We start from the raw sequence: 26,923 nt of genomic DNA on the forward strand, positions 1-26,923 counted from the left end.
CTCAACTTTATTTACACACCGACTAAACCCCTTTAAAACAACGGAGGCTTTGCATTATACATTTGAAACTCTATCCTACGCCATGACATTATGACTCTAGTCACAGCACAGCGTACTGTCAAGTCATAATTAATAGGACGATTTCATATTCAAGTCTAAAACAAATTAAAGTTAAATATCTTATGTCGGACAATTCGCACTAGCGTGCGTGCAAACCCGCTTTATTCCACCCGCTCAAAGCACTAATGATGAAAGCACACAACGTTGACATTAGCACAGACGGCTAATGCTAATGACAGCAACACAAACAACCGGACAGCACTGTCAACGCGATTTAAAGCACGGACAGCTGTTTTCAAGACAAACACGTAACGTTATATAGCATTACAACAGGAGCGCGAGGCGGGTACGTCCAGAATGACGCACGCCGATATCTTAACAGGTGAAGACGAGCATGCTAACGTACCTGCGCGGACTGAACAGGTCGTCCATGTCGGAGCCAGAGCTGCGGTTTGATTTTGACTGAGTGAGGAGGAATAAAGTGTCCTCTCGCACCTATTTGTGTAGGTACTCAAAATGGAGGCTCAGGCATTCAGTCAGCTTTTACACTGAGCTTGTGCCGTGACCGACAGACAGCACTGAGCATGTGCCGCGACCTCACACACACACGCAGAGGAATCACAGCCCATCTCTCCTGCTCACACACACCATGCTGCTGCTGCATACCAAACAAGCGGGAGGAGGGAGTGGAGAGGGCGATAGACTGTGATTGAGTGGGGGACCCGTGAAGGGGGCTCCCAACCAGCAACAGTACACCATTGCTCCTGTTTATCCGCCACAGCATCTTATATCCCTCAAATATCCCCTTTCTTCTCCCCGGGCTCCTAATGCACCCCATTATTGGAGCATCACATGACTATGGTAATGGTCCTAATGTAATCCTGCTTTTTCCCTGACACAACAGCATACAGGCTATGATTGTTATACACAAAGGAATAGGGGATTTAACTATTCATTCCCATTACGCTTGAACATTTAATAGAGATGTCACATTAGAAGCGTGAAACAGATTTTTTTTGTCAATATCGCATGTTTAAATATAATTATTGCACATCATCTGCAAATGAAAGCATTTTATCACCCCAAAAAAAGAAAATCAGAGGAGCACACAGGTTTGGAACAGCATTAGGGTACATATAAATAAATAAAGGCAAATAAATAATGACTTGGTAAATAATCATTTTTATTACATTTTTGGGTGAATGATTCCTTTAAGATTAAATCTGGAGACGAAAATATTTGCAGTACTCTTGAGTCTGATGCAGCATTTTATATTTACACTATCCTAATTAAAATTCATTTGCAGATGTGGTTTGGATTTCAAATGTTTAAATAATCTTTGTTTGCTTAAATACATCTCAGATTACATTGGTTTTAAATTTGAGCGTCTAAATAGTCAATTTTTATAAAAAAATAAGTAGCCCATTATTTACAAAAAGTCAAACAGCCATTACAAAAGACAAGTCATTGTCCTTTAAAACACAGTAGCGCGAGTGCACCACACAGAGACAAGGCCGTAAAACATTCAATGGACATTCTTTGAGCAAAACCGGGATTGCTACAGTAAGTAATAAACTGTGAGAGGTGTCTTAAGTTACATTGTTAATACTAGAAACAATGTGACTAGCATTTCAAACATCATAGCAGTGAAAACCATCATACAAAATCCATTTCCTGTCCTTTCAGCTGTATTGATATTTTAATTCATCATAACATGCACCTGTGAGAAAGTTAGGGCTGCACGATATTGAAGAAAAATGCGAAATGCGATAAACATTAAATAATGCGATATTCGATATGATAATGCTTAAAGTGTGTAAAATAAACATGAAATTATCTTTAAAATATCTTTAAAATTATATAACCTACAACCTGTGTTTCCCATTCTTTTTGTGACAAGAAAACATCCCTACAGCTTCTGAAAGTGAACAGCAGTGTTTTACTGTAGCATAAGTAGTGTTATTTTAACATCAGTGTAAACCACAGGGTTCAGGGTATTTAACAACAAAAACTGAATAATCAATTGTAAAAATAAAACACTGCCTAGTTTTCACTGTACGAATGAAATATATACTGATTCTTAAAGCTACAAAAGTTATTCAGCCAAGAGCAGTGAGTGAATTTTTGTTGTCTTTTGTTCATGACCCCAGTTACTGCAAGCCGTTGCGATATGCATATAGCGATATAGACATTTGCGATATTTCGATAATTTCGATATATTGTGCAGCCCTAGAGAAAATGATGTCAAAGAACAAACATAGCGTAAAAAACAACAACTAATTTCTTCTTAAAGCAAGCAAGCTTAAAATCAGACTCCAAGAACAACAGAATATTATATTTTAATGCTATTAAATAAATATTATGGTTTTATATATATATATATATATAAAACATTTATGATTCTTAAATATAGTTTTTATTTTATACACTACCATTCAAAAGTTTGGGGTCAGTAGGATTTTTTTTATATAGAAATAAATTATTAACTAAGGACGCAAAAGTGACATTAAAGACATTTATAATGTTACAAAAGATTAACATTTCAAATAAATGCTGTTCTCTTGAACTTTCTATTCATAAATGTATCCTGAAAAAAGTATCTCAATCTCCACAAAAATATTAAGCAGAACAACTGTTTTCAACACTGGTAATAAGAAATATTACTTAAGCACCAAATTAGCACATTAGAATGATTTCTGAAGGATCAAACATAAACCCCAAACTTTGTATTTATGTTCCCAATATAATGGAAAATTAAAGCATGATAAAATTCCCCAAAACGCAGGAGATGGAAAATAAAACTCTACATGCTTGTCAAAGACAGGCTATAAAACAGATGCCAGTGTCCTTGATTTAATCTATTCACAACTGCCTTTATGTATTATAGGACAATTTAGAGTGAATACAACAAAACCAGATACTGCATACCTGATATGAATCATAAAATCTCTATTTGTAAAATATTGCAACAGAGGATCTGAAGACAGAACATGCCTGAGGAGGACTGATTACTGAAGTCAGTAAAGGCTTACCTGGTTTCTGGGTTATATCCTAAGATGTAGAAGAAAGAGTCGATTCGTGCTTTGAACTCCCTGGCAGCAAATATGTCAGAAAAGTGTGAAATGTTACATTTCCCCCTGCAAAGAAATAGAGCAAACAAATCAGTGTCACGGTGCAAATACATTTCCAGGTTTACTTAAAGGAATAGTTCACTCAAAACTCTACAAATGAATATTTGCCATTATTATACTAACCCTTTTATTTATTGAATACACCCAAATGCTGTTCCAAAACCATATGCTGTTTTGTCATCATTTTCCTCCCACCTTTGTGTAAATAATAATCATTTTTATTTTGGGGTGAACTATGTCTTTAAGAGACAGTGTCTGAATACCGACATGTCTTGTCTAAGCTATTGCTATAGGTTTGTAAGTGCGGGTAATCTTGCGGGTTACAGTATTCCTGTATAGTTGTTTTATTAATGCCATTTCCCTTCATCCTGTTAGACAAACAAAAGATACCGGACACCACAGGATTTTCAAGCAATGCAGAGCGAACAAAATCTATGAATTGTGACATTTTTACAATGCCCCCCTTCTGCACTTTACATTTTCGACATCAGGGGCCATCAAAATAATAGGCATTAGAGTGTTTGCACTGGTTCAATACCTTCCCCATAAGATGAAAGGAACATGAGGTTTGGAGCAGGAATTACGACATGCTAGCGGAATTCACTGAGTTTATCTAAAGCCCTGTAATAAGTCAAATCAAAGGGGTCTCTGTGCAGCAGAAGTTGCAGCTAATTTGCCCTGAAATCAGTGGTTCAGAGCTGTGGCTGTGCGCTGCCTCCAGATGGTTTCAGTTAAGAGAGAGGAAAGGAAAGGAAAGGAGGGAGGAAGAGAAAGAGAGAGGGGAAAATACATCACTTGGGTAAAGACAGACTGAAAAGGTCTGGTTTCTTGACAATAAGCATGCCTGTACTCTTTTTTTTTTTCCTGAGCCATTTTCTCATTGCAAAAAAACATCATTGCTTTCAGTAATGCTTTGCATGCAGAATCGCTGTGAAATGGTTGTCTGTACTGAGACGGCCATTCCCGTAGTGAACTGAGAGGATCAAAATGTCTGTTTACAGCTCTTAAATACTCAAGTCTTAGATCCCAGAGCATCTGTACCTGCCAGAGGTTTCTTTAATGACCATAAATCATCAGAGCTAGTACTGGATTTTAAAAGGAATATTCACAATTTATTGGTGCAATCATTAGACTAGTTTTAGAAGTTGCCAATATGAGTGTTACACAGAGTATGAATGCCAGTATAAGACATGTTTAATTAATTAAATGTATAAAAAAAAATTGTTGATATATATAAAAAAAAAGTAATTGCAATTGTAAGTTTGATTTCCACGAATCAGTTCAAACTGCTTTTTTAACTGAATAATTTCAAAACTCAAAGTAGCTACTTGTTTGCACTATCCAAAAAGACCATGTGCAGGGTGTTTCATATATTTAAAAATTTAATATAAATATAATTATTATTATTGTTGTAATTCAAAAGGACACTATGAAGGATTTTTGCATATTTATATAAAAAAATTATCTATGTTGTCTTCATTTAGTAAAAAAGACTTCAAGTAAACCTTTTGAATCTAATTGACTACACTTGATGGAATATTACAGTTATTTTGATTGGAAAAAATTAAACACATAAATATTGATATTGATATAACCGTCAAAAGGCAAAAAAATAATAGAGATTTTGTTTTCCTTTATTAAGTGAACGTGATACTACTGTGGATAAATGATTGAATTCCTGACCACAGTTGAATTGTGTGTGTGTCTGTGTGTGTGTGTTACCTGAGGGCAGCAGCATGATAAGTGTCCACATAGTCTGAGATGAAAAGCTCTCTGCTCTTAACCACAGGATCAGTAATAACCAGCTCACGACCAGAGTCTGGAGAAAGAGACAGAAAGCAGACACGGAGCGTGAGAGGCATCCAGACTGTCGCTAATAAAAACGCGCACACATAATAAACGCATGCGCGACACAAAAGAAACCAGAAAAATGCACAGACACTTGTGCGGCTATGAAATATTACAGCTATATACTTATAGACAATGACAGTAACAGTACAGTAGCTCTTGGAAATAAACAATAAAACTGAATAAAATTAAACAATGGGTTTCAATTCATCAACAACAACAAAAAAACATTTAATGCAAATGGAAAAGCAAATGGAAATGCATTAGATGCTAAACTGTATATGTATGGCTTTTCAGGTAAATATTTCCAATGGCAAATGTCACAAAGATCCATACAGACAGTGTTGGGTGAACATTTGTCTTCAGATGGCATTAGCACAAATAACAATGGCCGCCATGTCAGACTAGTCAGTGGTGCAGCAGGTGGTGGCTGCTGCTCTCCAGAAGGCTGGCAATAATGCAGGCCTTCTTAATGCTTTATTAGAGTGCAGTGTGAATCAAAGTGCCAAAGACCCAGCCCGGCAGACCCCCTCAGCCTGTTATTACTGCCTGATGTGTGTATCAAGCTCAGATTTGCTGCTGATAGTCGGGAGAATGAGAGCTCCGAGGGCACATTACACTGAAAGTTATTTGCACTTCATGGCACCGCTGTCGCTCTTCAGGGAGCGTTACCAGGGAAACAAGGGCAGGAGGGTGGTATTTTTTTCTGAATCCTCATTTATTTGAGATGCCGTTCTCTATGAAACTTCACAAACCAATAACCAGGGGTGGTTACATAAATGAGAAGGACTCTTCAAACAAAGTTCTTTGTTTTTTTCGACCATCACACACATACCGTTCTCATTGTTGCGGTCCTGCACCAGGTGCTGGTAGACGGAGTCAGGTACTTCAGACTGGCGGTAATACCATTTCACATTCATTAACAGATGGTCCCGTTTACTCTGAAAGAGAAAAATAAACATTCTGTAAAATAAACAGATATTGTTTGTTTGTTCACAGCGTCTCAAATTTGGCTCTTGGCAAACGTGAGTTTGTGCCACCACTGGGTTTATAGTTCTAGTCGTCCTGTGCCAAAAGCCCTTGGTGGAACAAAGTCAATTAAAAAGGGATTGAAGGCATTTCATTCTTTAATAAAGTAAATGGCTCCATGACCATGTGTGGGAGGGTGGTGAAGAAACATGGATGGGGCATATTTAGGTAACAAAAAAAAGAAAAAGAAAAAGAAAAAGAAAAGAGGCCAGCTTTGTCTAGCTAAACACATCAGTTGCCGCTCCCCTCTTTTCCAAAGCTGCACTTTGAACTCTGCCACCCGCTGTCTATCCAAGGGACTGCACACAGTTCCAGTTTGCTTCAGTACCACATAATGACCAGCAAGTGGCAGCACTGAGTCATGTCCAGACCTCCCAGAGGCACTTCCAAGAGGGGCCAGAGAGGGAGAAGAAAAGGGCAAAGCACTGTTTTTATTCCCTGACATGAAATATTTATTATCCTCTCACACGAAGCCAACTGACCATTCAAATGGTTTAAAAGGACATTAAAGAAACCACAGCTCAGCAGACACTGGCGACAAGACCCCCGGAGCAGCGGCCAGAAATCACAGTCATCTTTAACATGACTACAGATTACCACATTCCCCACAAAAGGCCGAGTGTGTGCCACCGCGCCAGCCTAGTGGGAAAAAAAACATCCAGGGTGGATCAGAGAGCCAAGGGTCTTTTTTTATTGAAAGCCTGATTCACTTCATGCAGCTCTGGCTTCTAAAAGGGGGTGGGGGAGTGGGGGGCTGAGCTCATTGTAGAGATATTTCAAGACTCCTACCTTTTCTGAGATCACTGGAAAATACTAGGAGAGCAGAAATTAAAATACAGAAATGTTCAAACAGAATGCCATCTTTTCAAATTGCCCACTAAAGGTAAAAGTGAAAGAATCCTTGGCATTAAAGACCGATGAGTAAGAGTAATCTAGGCTAAATTAAAATGTGTGCTGATGTGGGATTGTTGAGATGGTTACAACCCAATTTAAATGAGATTAAAGGCGCTCTCTGTAACTGGGCCACTTGTATGTGTCATCAGAGGTGTTGTCAGTGCTTATTACACCGCAGATGGGGAGACAACCTGTGCTCCTCCAGGGTATTTCAGAGCTTTCAGTGCCTTGGTTCAGCTCCTGCATTAACATTAAACCTATAAAACACTGAGTTTAAACATGAATAAACACTAAGGCTTTGATAACAAATGCATACAGTTTGATAAGATATTTGTGCTGTCCAAACAGATCCCTGTGGCCGAATCGTTCAACCTTTCCTGTCGCTCTAGAGCTGGAAATTACTGTTTCATTATCAGACCCTAATTATGTTTGCATGTTACACTGAACAGATCACTGTGCAGAATCAAATTATCAAGATAAGCACTCTGAGACGGAGAGAGGCAGCCAAACTGAGGCAGCGGTGAGGAGCCTATTACAATTACAATGCTGAATTGATTAGTGACATTCCACACAGCATTCCCTTCCTTCCCCGAGTTGCTCCTCATCCGGCTGATCCCAGCACAGCTTAAAGCCACCTCTCCAAACACATGACTGAATTAAGACTGCTCGAGGGGCCTGCCAGCTCACTTATAAACTAGGTCTCAGTCAGTGATGGAGACACTAAAGGGAGAGATTTCCCCTCCATCAGAGGAGCGAGGCATACCACAGGAGAATGGAGGGGGTAGTGGTGGTCTGCCCGCTCTCTCCTTCACTCTATAATGGCTGTGCGGCTTCCTTTGTCTGTTCGTTGAGCTCTAAACCTGGGAGTCTGTCTGTCTGTCTATTCAATCATCAATCTATCTCCATGTAAATAGAGCAAAATGCACAAGAGAAACCCAGATCCAATCCAAACATGCCTATTGTAATGCCCAACACCACATTCATGATATAAGCACGACCTAAAGAGGGCAGAAGAGAGAAGTGAGAAATGTTAGAAGCATGGGGGATGTAGGGCGACACAAACAGCGCGGGCAGCACTAATTACAGCGCAGCCAGTGTAAGAGTCCAGTGAGAGTGCTATAAGAGGCTGAAGCTGGACTTTATGAGGTCTGGCCAGAGGGGGAACAGAGCAGGGTGGAGTCTACCAGGGGTGTTAAGCAGACTCCACCGGCACGCCAACAGCTGGGCTTTCCACAGGGAGCTACTGTGCTAATAATAACCTGATGTGTGGCACACATCACAGAGAAAAGATGTGTGAGGACTATTCATTAGTGATGTGAGAATTAAAGAGCTGCACACAGAAGCGGGCTCTTGAGCCATGCTTGGACAGAGAACCGAGGTGGTAATGAGAGGAAAATTACACGAAGCGAATGCTTGCGCACACGCCGTTTGAATTAGTCACGGTTTATTACATGCTATTGCTGAAGGTACCAACTCGGATACAACCGCCGTGGCATAACCTCCCACCCCTGTGACCTGACGCTGCGTGTTGGCGGCTGACATTTTGTCTGTTTAGCGTAATCATTAAACATGGCGGCAGCTGCAGCAGCGGTGGCAGGTCTTATCTGCAGCTTGAAGCGGTCACATGGCTCCCACATTAACAGGAGAGGGTAAAACAACCACAGCCCAGGCCCTCGCACTCTCTTCTCACATAACCAACCCGCAGCTAAGCAAAGCCAGACCCTGAAGCTCTCCACCTAGAGCACATTAACAGGAAATGTGTGTTTATTTTCAATTTCAACGTTGTGCTTTTCTGTCATCCGGCACCAGAACTCTCTCCGGTTTTCTTAACCAAACCGGGCTCAGACTGCAGTGGAACCGAAGAAAAGCAGGGGTTTTCACACTTCCTGGAGAAGGTGGTTGTGGAAAATGGTTTCTTGAAGGCTTTGGCCCGTGATCATGTTGCAGGAAAGGTATGCAAATAATCCAATGGCTTGAGTGCAGAAATTCAGGCTTGTTTTCCCGGCATGCATACATGTTGGTGGCATCAAGGGGGACAGATCTATGCTCAACAAAACGTAATATGATTAGTGAGGAGCAGGCAGACAGGAAGGGCTCACTCTCTCAAGCATGATGGATGTGCACACAGAGACGTTTCCGCCCATAAGCTTGCTCTCTCTTTAACTGCCTCTCAGACATAGACCAGACGCAGCTCTCTCCATATACACACACAAGCACTTCCATCTGGACCTCAGCTCACAGCTGTATGTGCCTGAGTGACAAAGAGAGGAAAAACACATAGTTGTAGGCCCCAAAACAGCCCTGTGAACAAAAAAGTCCAATGTGAACAAAGACATGTAGCATGCTCTTGCCTTTTTTTTATAAATAAAAAGTCTCAAGTAGAGTCCTTTCGGCTCGAGCAGTTGAAGAACAAATGTGCTGCCCTGCCACAGTCAGACTGAAACTAATAATGGTAAACAAGTGCTGATGACATGTTTCTCCCCTGCAAAAGCCTGTGTACAGATTACTCCTCCGCCTGTCTACAAGCACAAATGGAGGGAGGGAGAGAGTCACAGCTGTGATGTCGGCACAGTCAGGACCTTTATGCTGCTAAACACCGGGCCCCTCTCTCTCCCTCTGCTGTTTAGATATTAAATCTCGACTCGCTTTGAACAAAGTCTGCCCATCTGTCAGCCACTCTCTATATTGGATTTGATGAGCATTAGGCAGTTCAAAGGGGGAGATTTTTAGTGTAACAAAACCAGGATAAAACTGCACCCCCCCAACCTTGTGACACCAATCGACTCATGTTAGCTCTGCTCCAAAACCTAGTGAAGCGGTCTAGGTAACATTTCAAGGCATGTTCTCAACACAAAGGCAGACAGCACCATTATGCAACCTTACTAAGACGTCATTTTAGCCTAATTCTAAAAGTCGGTCCCAGAACCTAGTGAGGTGCTTCACTGTCCACCGCCTACATTAGAGCTTTCTAACAGAAATGGAACCTCAATAGTAACCGTTTGGGAACAAATCTACATTAGAAGCTTGTCATAGAAAGCATTGGCCAAACAAAGAGCACAAGAATAAAGGCAATGTGATTGGAATGACATTGTACTTTAATGTAAACTACTGTTTGGACGGTAAGATTTATTTTTTTTGCTCACAAAGGCTGCATTTATTTAACCAAAAAATACAATAAAATTATTCTGGAAAAAATATTACAATTTAAAAGGACCGTTTTCTCTTTTTATTTTTAATATATTTTGGCAAAGCTGAATTTTCAGCAGCCTTTAACTCCAGCCTTCAGTGTCACATAATCCTTCAGAAATCATTATAATATGATTTCTTATTATCATCATCATCAATGTTGAAAACAGTTAATATTTTTGTGGAAACATGATACATGATTATGTAACATGATTTTTTTTTTTTTCAGGATTCTTTGAGTAGAAAGTTCAAAAACAGAAATGATATGAAATAGAATGCTTCCTACTGAGGCTGCTCACTCATTTGGCAGTGGCTAGAGTCGTGCTGGGTGTACAAATAACGCTAATTAAGATCTCACTGCTACTGCTGCATCCATTACACCAGACTCAACAGCACAGCAACACTTATAACACTCAACTCTCTGCACTTCACATAATCTGCCTGTCTCTATTTCCTCGCCCTGATTCTTGATCTCACAGGCTATTTCCTGTAGCTGGCCGTTGGGCGATATCACATCAGGTGTGTTTGATATGAAGAGGCAGTGGCTGTGATGTGTATCACAGCGTGTGTTGGGTTGCTACACACAGCAGGTGTGACCGGCTCATATCCCTTCCCCCCTTTTCCTCTTTCAAAACTCAACCCCTCACTCAACCCCCCACCTGGTACTCAAACTCTTCAGTTACTGACTGAATGCTGGGGGCTGGACATGAAAGGAGGGGGTGTTTCCTGAGACATGATTGACAGCAGTCTCCAGGCAAACAATGGGTGGAAAGACAACGTTAATATTTAAAAGGTTGTTATTGTATTGCAATAAAGGAACACTTTTTCCTTCACGAGACAATGATGGTACAGCTCTATTGTTCTCATAATGTTTTGTTGTGGGAGACATTAAAAGATGCAAACCAAACCAGAGGCATTTTTCAATATGCTTAAAACAATGTACCATAAAAATGAATGCTTTTATCTGTAAGAAACAATCTGTAAAACATGTTTGCAGACTGATAAGATACCCGCATAGTTTCTAAAATAGCTAAATACAGACAACTCTTTATTTTCCTTCAGTCATGGTTGTTTTTGAGTGATCCAGACAATAGAAGGAAATGAAGAGCTCTGAATACAGCTATCGATAACAGGCCAAATCACACAGCTTTGCACACACACACACACACACACACACACACACACACACACACACACACACACACACACACACACACACACACACACACACACACACACACACACACAATGCCGCTGCTCAATCGACAGCACCCAGACAAAATTAATTAAATTAAATCACATGTACATTTGCAGCCTGAACTAAATTTAATTGTATTATTTTGCTGTATCCAGTCCCATCCAACACAATGAATAGACATAACACCTTACTATTGTGTAAGTACCTGTCGGTACTCGACAAATTGTCTGATTCATAAACGACTCTGAGCAGGTTCTTTTAATGAAGTGGTTAAAAAGATTAAAGAAAAAAGATAAAACTCTTAAAAATGACTTCTACTTAAAGAATGCTTATTGAATTAAGTTTTGACTTGCTTACTGACTGAAAAACGTGTACATAACATTCAAGTGTTTTGCTGTAATGTAAATGTAAATAAAAAACATTAAAAAAAAATTAATATTACAAAGGTTTTTTTACATTAAGGAAAACATGTAAATTAGGTAAAAAAAAACTAAATGTATTAAAAATATATATTTAATATGCAATTAAGACCAGTTTTGGAGGGTAATCATTTAGCAGCCTATTCAAAGTCTATTGTTTACCATTGGTGAATTCATTTTCCTCGGATTTGACCTCTTCCTTCGTCTTGGGTAACATCTTATCTAAAACCTGACTGTGCCAGCCCTAAATGGCTGCTGACAGCATAGATTTATGGACTGAAGCAGTGCGACTTGGAGGAGAATGCCTGCGAGCTCAGGGGACGCCGGATCTGTGTTCCTGACCTCAATGGTCACTGTCGTAGTATAGAGTTACTCCATAATTCTACAGCTCCCTGACACAACCTTGTCACACGGCCGGTGAGATAATGTACTACAAGAGCACAAGCCTGGCGAACAGCCTCCCAGAAATGTGAAACATCTCAAAACATTTGAGCACAAAGGCAAAACACATGAGCCTGTGAGCTTATCCAGTCCTGAAATCTGTAGAGAGCGACGGCGGATCAGTCGCACAAGCAGCGGACTCAGTTTAGCCTTGAGTCCCTGCTCATGTCTCTGCACTTCCTGAATGAAAGCAGAGAGAGACACAATGCGCTGCCTTGTTAGTGTGGCCTAATGACTGGGTCGTTTCACTTGCCGGGGAGGGGAGCAGCCATGCATTCATAGATAAACACAGACAGGATCATGGTAGGGTGAAAAGGGCTGAAGCACAGGCATTGGTTGCAGCAAGAGTTAAATGAAGAAATAGCATGTTTACGAGACTGACGTATGAATGAAGCACAAGCTGTGGGGCCTTTTTGTTAGGATACAGAACACAGAGAGAGAAAAACATGCCGTGTATGTGTTTAAATGTGAACCATGCCTGGTTGGCTGGTTAATCCCAGCATTGAGGCTGCAGCATGGGCCGCTGAGCAGTGCCGGGTGTGATGGAGCGCGGTAATGGAAGGCAGGAAATGAGAAGTCTTGGTTAAGCCACGGCTAATCGATCAGTGTGTTTGGGCTAGAGCGAGCCAAGCTGATGCAGGGAAAGCGGCTTGTGGTAACAGACGCTGCGCAAACCCTTCCTCTCTTTTCTGCGCAGCTATACTCTAGCACAATGGTCTTTGTTCTGCTCTAGCTCTAATTGCTTCGTTGATTCACTTGGGTTTTGATTATTTGATTGGGCTGATTACGGCGTTCACCTTTCATTGGCCAGTGTGCATGTGGCTCGACGATTGCGGACTGAGTACAAGAGCAGGTTTTGTATATTTGTGAAGCTGTTTGGGTTTAGGTGAAATAAAGAGAGAGAGAGAGAGAGAGAAAGAGAGCAAAAAGAGACTGATTTAACTCTGCCATCTCCCCTGCTGACTCGGCTAACAGCAGCTGATGGAAATATTTATAAAAACTCTAGCTGTTCCAAAACCTAGTCTGCTGTCTAGCAAGATAGCATTTAAATTAAAATACTGTCATCATTTACTCACCTTTATGTGATTGTAAATCTATATGACTGTCAGTGGATCACAAAAGAATTAAAGAACCGTTTTTGTCCACTGAATTAAAGTCAATGGTGTCCAAAACAACACTAGAACCCATTTATTTCATTGCATTGACCAAAGAAAGAAAGAAAACGACAAGTGAGTAAAAAATGAAAATTATTTTTATTTTTGGGTGACTATCCCTTTAAGTCATCATAAGCACCTCCCGCTATAACAGCTGTTCTAAAAACTTCCTGCTGCCTTCTAAGACTGCTTGTTTTGTTCAGATTCTAAGGCAGCATGAATACTTTGCGGAAAAACTGATCCCAGAATTCACTGCAACGAGCTCAGTGTTCATATTTCATAAAAAAAAATACAAATAATTATCAATAAAAATGGTTTAATCTATTTATTGTTTTACCAACAATAAGACTAGATTTGTGCTGAGAATTATTTATTTTTTAAATGATACCAGACAGTGCATTAACAACCCTAAAATACAAATAGGACCCTCTTGAAAATGAGATGTTGCATCTCAAGAGGCTATCCTTTAATAAATAAATTCAAAATACATTAAAAAAAATAAATCACTGATAAAAATACTGAAAAAAAACACAAAATACTGAAAAAGACTGAAAAGACAAAAATGAAAATAAAGTGGCATTAAAAATTCAAAACCATAAGATCTCGGCTTATGAGGTTTCATTTCAGTTTGTATGCTCCTTTAGAAGGCAGTTTCCTACGCATACAGTAGACAGCAATGTATATCACTATATGTGTCAGAGCTATCATTTTTAAAAATGAAGATATAAAGAAAGAGAAAAAAAATGCTGATTCTTAAAACTGCCTGACAATGATACTCAGCGGGAAGTAGTCTTTACCAAGTACACTCTAGTGGAAGAAGAATCAGGAAAATAAGGAAGGACAAGAGCACAATTCCCATCCTCACTTGCGATTCATCACACACTCCTTTTACCCAGCATCCTCCCACACTGGGTTTTCTTTCAAACATCAACCTCTGCAAATATTTAGTCTCTAATATCTTTCAAATAAAGGAGCCAAAGCATTAAACAGGATGGCAGAGAGACAGATCCGCATACTGATCCAGCTCACGCATCCTAAGAGGTGGGCAAACGCTCAACGATCTAGGAGGACCGTGGCGCAAGGTCCTTAGAATGAGTCGGGGAGCGTGTGTGTGCAAAGACAGACTGAAAACTAACTGGCCTGCGACATGCCAGCTGGAGCACCGCCCTCTGGCTCGACGGGCAGTGCTGTACCCGGTGGCCGAGGGAAATTATCGCTGACAAATATTCATACAAACACGACATAGATACAGGAAATACATCTGAATGACAACGCAGTTCCTCATGTAGACAGACAGGCGCACATGTAGCCTCATTCCCTATACGTTTAGATTTTAATGAGCATGTGTGCATGGCTGAAAGAGCTCCCTACAGTGCGGAGGGGGAGAAATAAAGAGGAGCGCCACAGGAAGCTGCTTATCTGTGCTCCAGACTGTCAATCTGCCACAGGAGCCCTGCACTACAGGCATGAGGAGAGATCATCTGCCTTCTCCAATCCCTCTGTCCTCTTTAATTACACACCCGCACCACGTACAAACACACACATACGGGACCGCGCATGCGCACAACTTCACAGCGACAAAGAAGAAACAATGCAGATCTCCTTGTCGAGTCGGTCACACCGGCTTCAGCTCCGCATCAAGGAGAAGACGAAATGAATATCTCTCATAGGGATGAGGAGAAAGGCTGCTGGAGTTGAAGGGTCAAATGGCTGACACGGTCACACTCCCAGCATGCATCTTTCAGCTGTTTTTCAACCCTTACTCACTTGCAACAAAAGCAAACACATCTCTACCGGCAGCCACCAAGTCCGTTCTTTGTTTTAGAGTGCCTACACAGCCTTGCCAGATAAGAGCTGAGGTCAATCTAATTAGACATAATGGGTGGCAGCGCACTCACACACACACACACACACAAACGCACGCACACAGAGGCAGGCATGCAACCACGCAGACAATTTCCCATGCGCTAAAATGTGAGCATATGGTCGGGGGAGGGCTGCAGAGACATCAGCCATTTGACATTTTCATCAAGTACCGTAGTACACTTGGAGTAAACTGATATCTCAATAAGCAGAGCGAGGTATCGGCCTCCACTGCCGAACTCATGTCAAATCAAGCCTCTACTAGATTAAAATGAAAAGAAGAGGAGAAACGTCTGCGTGCGTTAACGTCTGCCGAGATGAAGGACGACGCAAAGTGGGGGTGACAGCTCAATGTGGTCTTCAGTCTATGAGTGTGTGTTGTGAAGGGGGTGTGGTTATTGATGGCACCCGGCTCAGCATTATTAGTGCAGCGGTCGGTAAATTTTCCCTCCAGCCTTTTGCAAAAGGTCCGCCCACACACTAGCCAATGAGCTTCAAGCTGGATGACTGACAGCCCTAAACAGCCAGTGGCGGAGAGGCAGAGAGAGACGATGAGGTGATAAAGCGCTATCAGAGCCGTTTTGTGTATGATGACTGAAAAGCACTGTTTGTTTGCAAGCCTGCTGAGATTTACAACCATTTGCACTGCCCCTCCCTGCATTTGTTTTTCTTTCTTGCTGTATTTTTTCCCGTCCTCACTTTCTCTCTCTCTTTGCCTGCGTAGAGTGCTGTGTGCACGGAGGACATTTTCCAGCCCACTGTGATGATATTGATTGCAGAGCCTCCCCTGATTGCAGCCCTGAAGTATTGACCAGCTAGCTCTCCTAGAAGCAAACAAACATGCATGCAACCTACACAAAGTGTGTGTGTGTGAGTGATTACACACTGTCAAGCCCCATGTCGAAACGCTCCACAAGGAGAGTGTAAAAGCCCAGAGCTCCTGCGCTCTTTTGCTTATTGGTTCCAGTGACAGCCAGTGGGCAATGGGTGTCTGCTGTTTTTCTTATTACCATCTTACTTTTGCAACAATTTTACCCTTTTTAAAAGGACTGCATTCTGGGAAAGCCATCAAGAAAGCAGCATTGAGACAGAAAATCTCATTCTCATCACTCATCTAATCCAACTCCCAGGCTCTCCACAATGACCCTGATCTAACAGCTCACACTCTACCCTAATGCACTAGCACTGCCATTACCCATAATCCCACAATACAGCTCTCTAATTAGACCTGCATTTCTGTGCGATTTCCACGGAAAAAAGAGTGCACGCTCCTGCACACAGGTGATGTGCATTAAGAACATTTTAAAGCTAAAAATATACAAATACTTCCTTTTTAGCACAACAATAAGCATGCACAATATGGGCAAAGCATGCAAAATGGAGTGACAGAAAATAATGGAAGTATAAAACATGACATGACATCAAAAGTTTACTGTATTTACTGTAGTAGACATTCCTGGTTTTACTGTGCATTATATATTATACTTTTTCTTACCAAAAAACAAACAAAAAGATTTTTACTCAGCAAGGATGATTTAAATTGATCAAAAGTGACAAAAACATTTATAATGTTTATAATAGATATCTATATCAAATAAATGCTGTTGTTTTGAACTTTCGATTCAAAGAATCCTTTTTTTTTTTTTCACAAGTATATTAAGCAGCACATCTGTTCAACTTTGATAATAATAAAAAATCTTGGCCACCAAATCCGCATATTAGAATTATTTCTGAAGGACCAAGCGTCACTGAAGACTGGGAGTAATGATGCTGAAAATAGAGCTTTGCAACCACACACAAATATTATTTTAGCAAAACTGCATTCATGTCTCACTCTATTAAATGAAATGACCACTTTTCACAATCCAACAATCAATTTCCAATGGATAACTTTAAATCCCACTACATTTTCCTCACAGAACATTGTTTCACTCTAAAAACTATCAAAATTTGCCTGTAAAATGGCTTTAGACTTCTGAAGTAGAAGTTCTCCCTGGGCAAATGAAGAACAACATCTCATACAATTAAGTATGTCAAGAGCTGTCAGGGATTGCTCTTACTACATGAAACACATAATGTGATATTACATATATGGTGACTGGCATGATTTGAATGCCTCAGTGTATAAATCAGTCATGTCGTAGAATATAAAGACGGTATTTGCCAAGAATATGTGCGACTGCATGATATAATTCTCACGTCTTGCCTGTAATTCTTAAAATGTTCATGCCTAAATGTCAACCTCCCACACACAGTTCTCTAATGGCTGCCGGTGAGAGTGGTTTGACAGCGCTGGCTTATGATCGTTACAGTGTGTCGATGCCCCAGATCACGAGAGACTGTAGAGCTCAAACCACTTCCACTCACTCCTCTCTATAGCCCCTATCTCTCTTCGTAAACCTTTATATACACTAAATCCCTTCCATCCATCCAGCCATGGTTGGAAAGAAAGAGTAAAATAAAGAAAAAAAGGCAAGGTTGAAGCCATAAACCCCTGATATTATGCCTGCTCTGGCTACCACTTGGCATTTAAATGCCATTTGTGGCAGCAAACAGTTCACACTTAATTACAGCGAGCAAGCAGCTGTAGCGGCCAGCCTTTCCACACTGAAGCAAGCTGGGCAGCCAGCACCAGCCCTTTCAACTTCCCATGCCGCTAAAAGAGAGCTCACCTTTTAAATACTAAATTGGCCCACTGCTCAGAACATCTCAGCGAGGGTTTCCCGGCTTCTGAGATGTTGGCCAGCGCCTCGGTTCTTCAAACACTCCACCATCAGCCTGTCCTGCTGCCCCAGCGGTGCCTATAATCAATTGGCCTTTATACAGCACCATAAGCTCTGCCTTTGCTTTAGTGTGACACACACACACAGATAGAGGCCTCCCCTGCACTCTAAACCTGCTTGGATGATGTGTTGCACAGAGATGTTACAAAGGCGTCTCTGCCACGATCACACTGAATCGACCTTGGAAAGGTAAAAGGAGAGGGAAAAGGAAAAAAAAAAGATTTAAAAAAAGATTTAAGAGCAGTTCCATTTTTACCACTGTAAAAATTCCAGTTTACCCCTGTAGGTGACTCACAAAGATCCCATGCAATGAATTAATGTCACCGACATGCATACCAATTGCATCTATTTAAAGCAATTCATCTCAGTGTTTTTTTGTAAATATGTTCAATACAAGTTGTCATATAAATAGACTTATTTAAGTGTCATGTAATTTAAGTAGCCTACAAATTAACAGGGTTGTGGCCGAATAACTTAGAATTAGGGTTGTCGCAATATACACCCCTAATTGGGTGTATATTGCAGTATTGGCAAAAACTGTATTATTTCTATGTAAGGATAATGTACATTTATAATGCAACGCCAATCGAGTGTTTATAACACTTAAAAATAATATAATTTCTTTTTAATTTCTATTTGACCCATATCATTTTTTATTTTATGTTATTTTAAAGATATCACAATATATCGTTATTGTGAATCCTTTTGGCCACGATAACAGTGTAGTGAAAAACCTGATACTATGACAGCCCTACTTACAATGCAATACATTATATTTCACAACACAACATATTCTAAGTCAATATCATAACTAGACTGATTTAAACTCTGCATCTCATATGGGTCTCATTATGCATTTCATATTAATGCCTTGACATAACATTTGCCCAACTGATTGGCTGAAAGGCAATCAGTTAAAGGTCTAAAATACATTTCAGTCCATTAAAAAAAAAAAATTCTTGAAACATACTATTTAAATTTGGGGGAAAAAAAGTTGCAGGGTGCACCTACCAACATAAGTGCCCTGGCTTTTCTCTATATCAGCAGCTAATCCAGGACTTGCATTGTGCTTGGTATTTCCTAACACGTGACCAAGCTCAACCTGTTTGCTCCTAAAACATCAGGCCAGAGGAACAGACAGTTCAAGACCAAAGGAGGAGTAAAAAACACTTCACCTGTGAGAGGCGAACCGAGGACAGATATTGTGTCGGACGGAGCATCACACGGATGTGCAGCTCACATATTTCTGAGTGGCACTGGGAACGTCAGAGAGCATGTGTGTCACACCAGGGAAACATACAAAGACAGACTGGGGTCTTAATCGGCTCAGCTAGTTACACACACACACTCCAAGATCACCTTCCAGGCAGGTCTACACATTAAATCAGCCCATTTCATCTTCAGAGGTAGGGAAGAGTTTTGTGCATCTCCTCGACAGCATGGATCAGCTTCGGACGTGTGTCCGGCACACGAAGGACATTATAAATGGAGAGCATGGCCTCGTCTTCTAACATGCCCGCAGGCACACATTTATCAGTATCACCAGTCAGCGGCAGAGCCTCTTCCAAGAAAGGAGAAAGAAAAAAGAAAACAAACATTCTCAACATGTAAGTGTGCAGAAAATTATCTGGTGCTCTTTCTCTCTCTATCTCATTACTTTTTCTTAAAGCTATAAAGAGCTATTCTGCTACAAATGGCTCAGGCATAACGGCAATCTATAAATGGGATGTTAAGTTCAATAGCCCAAGGTTAGAGGCTGAGAGAGCTCGAGCACTTCATTGCACTCTGCATTGTTCTTTCAAGAGTTCAGATGAGTCTGGTCTCAGCACACGGCTGAAGCATCAAGCACTATTTATGAACGTCGTCCTGGCATGAAGGTGAAGAGAAAAATAGAAAAAAATAATAATAAAACATCCTGTCCACGATAGGAATCCATATCTGGCTCTTTTGGTATCACACTCTTTCTGGAATCTGCCGCAATTGATTTGAATTAATTTAGACAAATAAACAGATTTGGAAAATACAGAGCTTGTGGGTTCAGCTGTGAGACAGAGTCAGCAATGGGGTATTATATTTGGGAAATAGGCAGTAATAACAGCAAAAAGCCCAAAGTATACATCATTTTTTCCATGTACACTAAGGGTGTGTATAGTGTGTGTGGTAAATTTCATCATTAGCATAGTGCACTTGTACTGTATGCACAGCCAGACTAAATACGCTCATCTCACACATGAGCGAGATGTTTTTCTTGAATTTTTTATTTTTATATATAATCTTTTTTTTTTTTTTTTGCCCATAAGGTGGTTACACTGTCCTGGCTTGTTCCACAATCAAACAAGAAACTAAAGAGACGGAGCAACTACTCAAGACGCAACAAAAATGGACTGTGTTGACAAGTACTTGTGTGAGGGGGTTGAGAGATTTCAAAAACTGTGCGCAAAAACACGCCGTAGCTCAGTTATGACTAATGTAAATGTTATTGATATAAAATACTTTAGCAGCCTTGGTCGTTCACAGCAAGCCTGCTGCACAAAAACAAGCTCTGAAACGTGTCTGAGATGTGTGACAATTAGCCCACAGGTAATACGACAACATAAAAAAGATGCAAAAAAAACTAAACAAAAACAAAAATCACCTTTCAAGCATTCACACAAACACTACTAGGCATAAAACAGGCATATTTAAAGCCATTGTGATGAAACAAGAGGGAGAATGCATACAGAAAAGAAGGGGAATGAATAACATGAGGGGCGTGAAGATGGAGGACTGGAATTTAAGCGCCTTGTATTTCCCATCCTCCCCAGGCCAAAAAGCCCTCCCACTCTCCCCTCTAGAATTTTTTTCGTCTTCAGCGAGAGCTAATTTGCAACATGTGTTCTTTAATGGAGAGAGCCACCCGATGGAAGCATGTGAACTCGATACCACTGTAAATCTCCACTTCCACAGCTTTTTTTATTGGCATGTCACACTTTGGACAAGCTGGAAATTACACTCGGTGAACTGAGAAGCAGTGCCGAGACACTCTAGAAAGGCGGGGAAGAATAGGAGAGGAAAAGAGACAGATGAGAAGGAAGTGGCGTAAGGTGCTGCGAGTCAGAGAGAGGACCGCTAGTCGTGTCAGAAAGGGAGGATCCAATTACACTGCAGCCAGGCAAAGCACATGTGTTTGGAGAACAGGATTGTTGCAATAAATATTGGCCATGCAAAGACTGCATAACGCACTTGGCTGATACACAAAATGAAGCAAATTACTTGGAGGCAAATATCAATTACAATGTTTCAGTTAACAAGAACAGGAAATCTAACTGGGGAATATAAAATGATAGTGTTTGGATTGGGGGGGGGGGGGGATCATTTCAATCTCAACTATAATTTTTGTGAGAAAAAACTATTCAACTATCAGGCCAATTTTCAATTGTAATTAAAATGCTGAGGATTACACTAGTACAATAGTAGTTTTTTCACAGTGTGATTGGGAAAGTGTAAACATTGCCTCCATGTTGGTATTTTTGTCAATTTATTTCTCTTTGACATCAAAGCGGACGAGATAGAGAAGCCTGCCTTTCCTTTTTTAAGATGAAACAGTTGGGTTGAATGCCAGGGCTCAGCGTTCCCAGCTTCAGATGCTAGTAAAGACATCAGAAGAGGGAATTTGCCTGTGATGTGCCAAAAAACAGCATTGTGTCTCTGTGGCAGATTCCGGCAATCCGAGATGAGCAGAACGAAATTAACATAGCCGTTCCACCGAGACCCAAATGATTTCTAATGCATAAAAAAATACTTGACAAATACCAACCTCGCCACCAGCAAAGCAACGGCGGTAGTCCGGGATGGGAAAGCCGCGATAATGAAATGTGTCGAGAAAGGCTCTGTTTAATAATTTAGTCTCGCCGTCAAGGATCTGCTATTGATTGTGCTTTCAGGTGTCTTATGAAAATGTTATCTCCAGCCTCGTAGTCTCTCGGCTCCATCTGGCAATGTAATCACCACTCCATACCCCATTGTTGACCCCACACACCTCCATTTTGATTTTACCCCTTGTTCTTGCTCTTCCTCCTCCCTCTATCCCTCTTTCTATCCCTTTGGCCACACAGCTGGTTTCCATAGTAGCGTTTACTGAAAGCACAGAGCTGTTAAAGGCATAAGAGAGAAAGAAAGAGAGAGGGAGGTGCGATGAAAAAAATAAGAATAAGGTTCTTGATCTTTTTCAAATTGGGTGATAACACAAGTTGACTATTCTCTCTTCATTTATTTTATTTGGCTACTGTCAAGGTAGAATGTCAAAAGCACTGGTATTTAAGTATGAAAAAATGTATCTAAATAATTACATAAAATACAAAATAAATTTAAAATAAGATGTCCAATTATCAGCTCTGTGCATTAAATGCAGCCTAATAGGTCTGTCTTAATGCTATTGCTAAAATGAATCAAATTGGAATATTAACAAGACAAACCTTTAAATAAAAGGAGCTCATTCAGTACCACATTATTCTTTCCTGTGTTATTGAAATTGGTATCAAGAAACGTGAAATTACACTGATAATGGTATCGACCACTAAAATTAGTATTGTGACAACCCTATCAATTATGTATTGATTTGGTTTTTTTCATTTGTCTAAATGGCTTAATTTTGGAGATGAACTAGAAAATGTGTTTTTCAAAAAAGCACCAAAAACAAACTGATACAAACAGAGCTTCAATTGGTTTTGGAGAGAGGCCCATTTGGAAGCAGTGCAGCATGGGCTGTGTGTATTTTGCACAGTGCTAAGTACTAATGTCATTACCACCAGCAGCATTAATGCTTCCTTTAGTGGAATTTTAAGTGTACAGGAGGGAGAAAAAAAAAGAAAGAAAAAAAAGTCACACACTTCATTCAAGAACATTAATCAAAACGACCATTAACTTGCAGCATTTCACAGCAGATTTACTTACACAGGCCTCACGCTTGAAGGGCTTTACAGTCAGGTTTTGGGGAGGTGCAACGTCAGAACAATGAAAAGCCAATTCACACACACAAAAAAAACATTGGCTCAAAAAATATGGCGGAAATAAAAACACTATTTGACTAACATTACAGCCCCCCACAGGAAAATGCATGTTTTAGCATGTTGCTGCTTCTGCTGCTGAATTTAGCATGGGGCGTGATGTCATCCTGCTTGGTTGACAAAAAGTGCACCCCCTCCTACAGCGCTCCCTCAGCGCCCGACACTCGCTGCTAGACCTGTAGCCGCTCTGTAATTCTGCCCTACTCTAAACACGCAACCCTGCAGACAAAGTGCAAGCAGGGATATTTCAATCACGCGCTCCCGAGCAGAGATGCAGCGGAGGCTCTCTGGCTGCCAGCAGAGCCCACATTGCCAGAGGTGCTTTTTCAGAGCCGCACACAATAAGGGCACAACAAAAACCTGGGGGCCACTTGTGAGAAACGCACCTTTACATATTTATACATGCAAATGTGCCAGCTCATTTTCAGCGGCTGAGCGGGCAGAGGAGTGGCGGGCAGAGGAGTGGCGGGCGGGGGGGTAACACGTCGAGTGTAACGCTGGGAGACATAGAAAAAGCACAGCCACCCGTCCACACAGAGCCTCTTAATGACTGCAGGCTCCCTGATGTAAAGATGGCAGCGGCTGCCGCTCCACTCAATAAATATTAACAAGAACTGCGACTGATGGCGCTGCTCACTGATCCATAATTGCATTTCAAAATGTTGGAGCTTGTGGGGGAGGGGGGGCTCCAACATCCTGATGAGGCAACCTACGCAACTCCCACCCCCAGGCCGGATGAGGATTTAATCAGAGGTGCAGAGGGCAATTTATAGAGACACAGGACATCATTACACTTTTAAAGGGACAGGTCATCCAGAAATTAAAATTCTCATTTACTCACCCTTATGTTGTTCCAAAACTATGAGATCATTTTCTGTGGAACAAATATTTCAGAATGCATCTCAATATTTTTTTGTGCATACAAACGAAAGTCAATGGTATCAAATGCTGCTTTGGGTGCCAATGACTTTCAAAAATGTGTTTTGCAGACAAAAGTCATACAAGGTTTGAACGACCTGAGGGTGAGTAAATGACAATTCTCATTGTTGGGTGAATGAATTCCTTTAATGTTATTTTCAATCTAGTTCCTGCTTGCAAGGACGAATATGTTTGTAAGAATATTTTCGCTGATTTTTCATCTAATCGTTAACGTAAATTTTTTGTGGCGCATAGGCAACCCTTACGGTTTGTAAAAATATGCACGGGGGCATTGCACGCACACATCTCTTCCTAAACCCACTTTAATGATCATTCATGCATGTATGCACATATATTTGCATCTTCATGAAAGCGTTTTAATTAAAGCTTTGAATCATTAGCTTTTGAGGGCGCAGAGATAAGCACAAAAACCATCAGGAGTGAATTACACTGGGAGTTTATTTGCATTCCATGAACGCAGGATCCAATGCATTAGGTTGAGCTGGCAATGGGCTTATCAAACACTCAAACCGCACGCCCTAATCAACAATATCCGCATTGCCAATAATCAATAGTCTGTTAATTGCCATTTCACAGCTAGAGTGCAGATGCATGGGTCAATGCAGGGCCAGTTCAGATTGCGGTGTCCTTGCCATCCACCAAGCTATTGTTTCAAATGAATCATTAGGGGTCTATGTATAGCTCGGCTCAATGAGCAAGCCATGTCTGGAATAATGGCGCTTTAGCAGGCTGACAGATGAAACACGGTTTTCACGTTTTCAGATTTGGAGGGAAAATCTAAATGGATTTAAAAACGGTCAAATGTGTTAAACAGAGCTGACAGTAATATAACTGAACAAATCAAATTAGCTCAAAATAAACATTTATAGAACTGTGAAAGATGGGCATTCTAATGTCTCAGAAATCTGTCATGTAGAGACTTCCCCAAATCTTCAAGATCTCATTCTCACAAGCTAGACAGAAAAACAACCTCAAGATGTTTGAATAAAAAGCCTGTCTGTGATTTCATTAGCATGTGAGTTAATAGCTGGGTTTCTACCCAAATGTTTCACATAAAAATTTCTCAAAGTTTGACTAAAGAGATTTAGGCAAAACATTGCTACATTGTGCAGATTATCAAAATTGCACATTAAGCAGGTTTTGCATTAACTTCTCCGATACATATATTAAAATACTAAAAGGTAAAGTAAATATGAATATATAAGCTAATATAGGGCATATATTTAATGAAATGCTCCCCTCTAGAGTTCATTTCTCTGGTGAACTAACATGCTGTGGACACTAAATAACTTGCCAGAGGTAAATGTGATGCTACGCGAGATATTAGTCTCACTTGAATATTTGAATTCTCACTTATTATTAACAGCTTGATGCGTCTGAAATACTGATTGAGAGATTATACATGAACATATCATTGCATAGATCGTCTCCTGTGGTTTTCCTGTTGTGGCGGTTAGCAAACAGCGTTACTGCATGCGCCCCCTTCTGGATTGGAGTGTGGATCGCCTGTGACTGACTGTTTTTGAACGTCAGGGTACCGTTACACCCCTACCTAACCTGTAAATGTATGCTTTATGCACATTGCACATGTGAGTTTATTATCATATGAAGTGCTTTAATTCAAGGTTTCTTAAAAGGACAGTTCACCCAAAGATTTTAATAGTCATTTACACCCTCATGTCTTTCCAAACCTGCATGTCTTATTCATTTGCATTACACACAAATATAGACACTTTAAAGAATGCTTTGACTGTCCATACAATGAGACATTTTTCTAAATATCTTTTACTTTCCACAGAAGAAAAACTCATACAGGTTTGGAACGATATCACGTTGTAAATGACAAATTTCATTTGAGCAAAAAAATTCTAAAATTGGACCACAATGAATAACAACCTGTCTTTTTGCTCCGTCCTGCTGCCGTGCTTCATTGGAAATCATGAGTTCTTTTTGATAATTGTATTGTACATCACACCTAATTAAATGTCCATAAGCACCAATACAGCGAGAAGAGCAGGGCATTTCTGCCTGCGCCCGAGCCCCCAGAGGCAAGCAGCAATCACTCCATTAGAGGCAGCGCTGTGCTGCAGCTGAGCTGGCCAATATCAGCAAATTAGTTTAGCCACGGGGATGGGGGAAGGGTGCCACGGCAACACACACCGACAACAACAGTGTCAGTCATCGGGCATATGCAGCCGGCCCAAATTAACAGGAGGAACAAGTGAGGGAGGCAGACAGAGACAAAGAGGGTAGAGCTGGAGACTGTGATTGACTTGAGGATAAAGGCTTGTGGTGTTTATGATCGATTCGGTGCTGAATTGTCTGTGTCTGAGCAACCCCTGAGAGATCTTTCTCTTTCTGTCTTACCTCTTCTCCTCAAAGGCGACAATGTCTCAAGGCTGTTTCCAGCCAATAGTGTGTCAACAGGACTCGCTGCATAGCTGCTTTTCCTATTAGCAACAGATACTTAACTGAATGTGTCACCCCATCACATTAATACAGCATATGTCTTATGCACAGCACTAATGGGCTGAGGCCGTAAAATAAATACACAGAGGCTGTCCGTGTCCTTGAAATCAGTATGCACCGCTGGCTTTTAGACACACAAAATGGTGCTGAGCTAACAGCGGCCCAGTATCATACCTGAACTGAAGGAAAGTCCTGTTTTGTAGAAGATACAAGTATAGCTCGTCTCTACTTGAGAAAGACAAATCTTCAACACTACATAAGATTATGTTTAAAGTGAACAATATGTTTTAAAAGAGCAATAAAATCTTACTATGGTATCATGAATGTTGCTGTTTTAGCTCAAAACTCTCACTCACACACACAAAAAAACACAAATTATTCTGGTTCAGCTATAACAGTTACCTCCCATTCATTTCAAAAGACTCAACCAAGCCAGTTGTAGTTAAAATCACAACACAGCAAAA

The 26,923-nt window shown here is 40.7% G+C and overlaps 1 protein-coding gene across 4 annotated transcripts in view; it reads right to left on the reverse strand.

Moving 5' to 3' along the window:
• The window catches only part of rerea (arginine-glutamic acid dipeptide (RE) repeats a), a 108,585-nt gene that overhangs the window by 38,108 nt on the left and 43,554 nt on the right, over positions 1–26,923 (reverse strand). For 2 of the 4 annotated variants that reach the window (XM_082144752.1, XM_082144751.1), the window contains exons 4-6: positions 5,875–5,980; positions 4,914–5,010; positions 3,093–3,197 (exon numbers count right to left, since the gene is read on the reverse strand). In XM_082144752.1, the coding sequence (XP_082000878.1) occupies positions 3,093–3,197; positions 4,914–5,010; positions 5,875–5,980 (308 nt within the window). Of the gene's footprint in view, positions 1–466; positions 1,193–3,092; positions 3,198–4,913; positions 5,011–5,874; positions 5,981–26,923 lie in introns of those variants that run through there. The other 2 variants (XM_082144753.1, XM_082144754.1) reach the window with 2 other exon arrangements.

The sequence above is a fragment of the Leuciscus leuciscus genome, assembly GCF_965113295.1.
Source record: "Leuciscus leuciscus genome assembly, chromosome: 18".
Classification (NCBI taxonomy): Eukaryota; Metazoa; Chordata; class Actinopteri; order Cypriniformes; family Leuciscidae; genus Leuciscus; species Leuciscus leuciscus.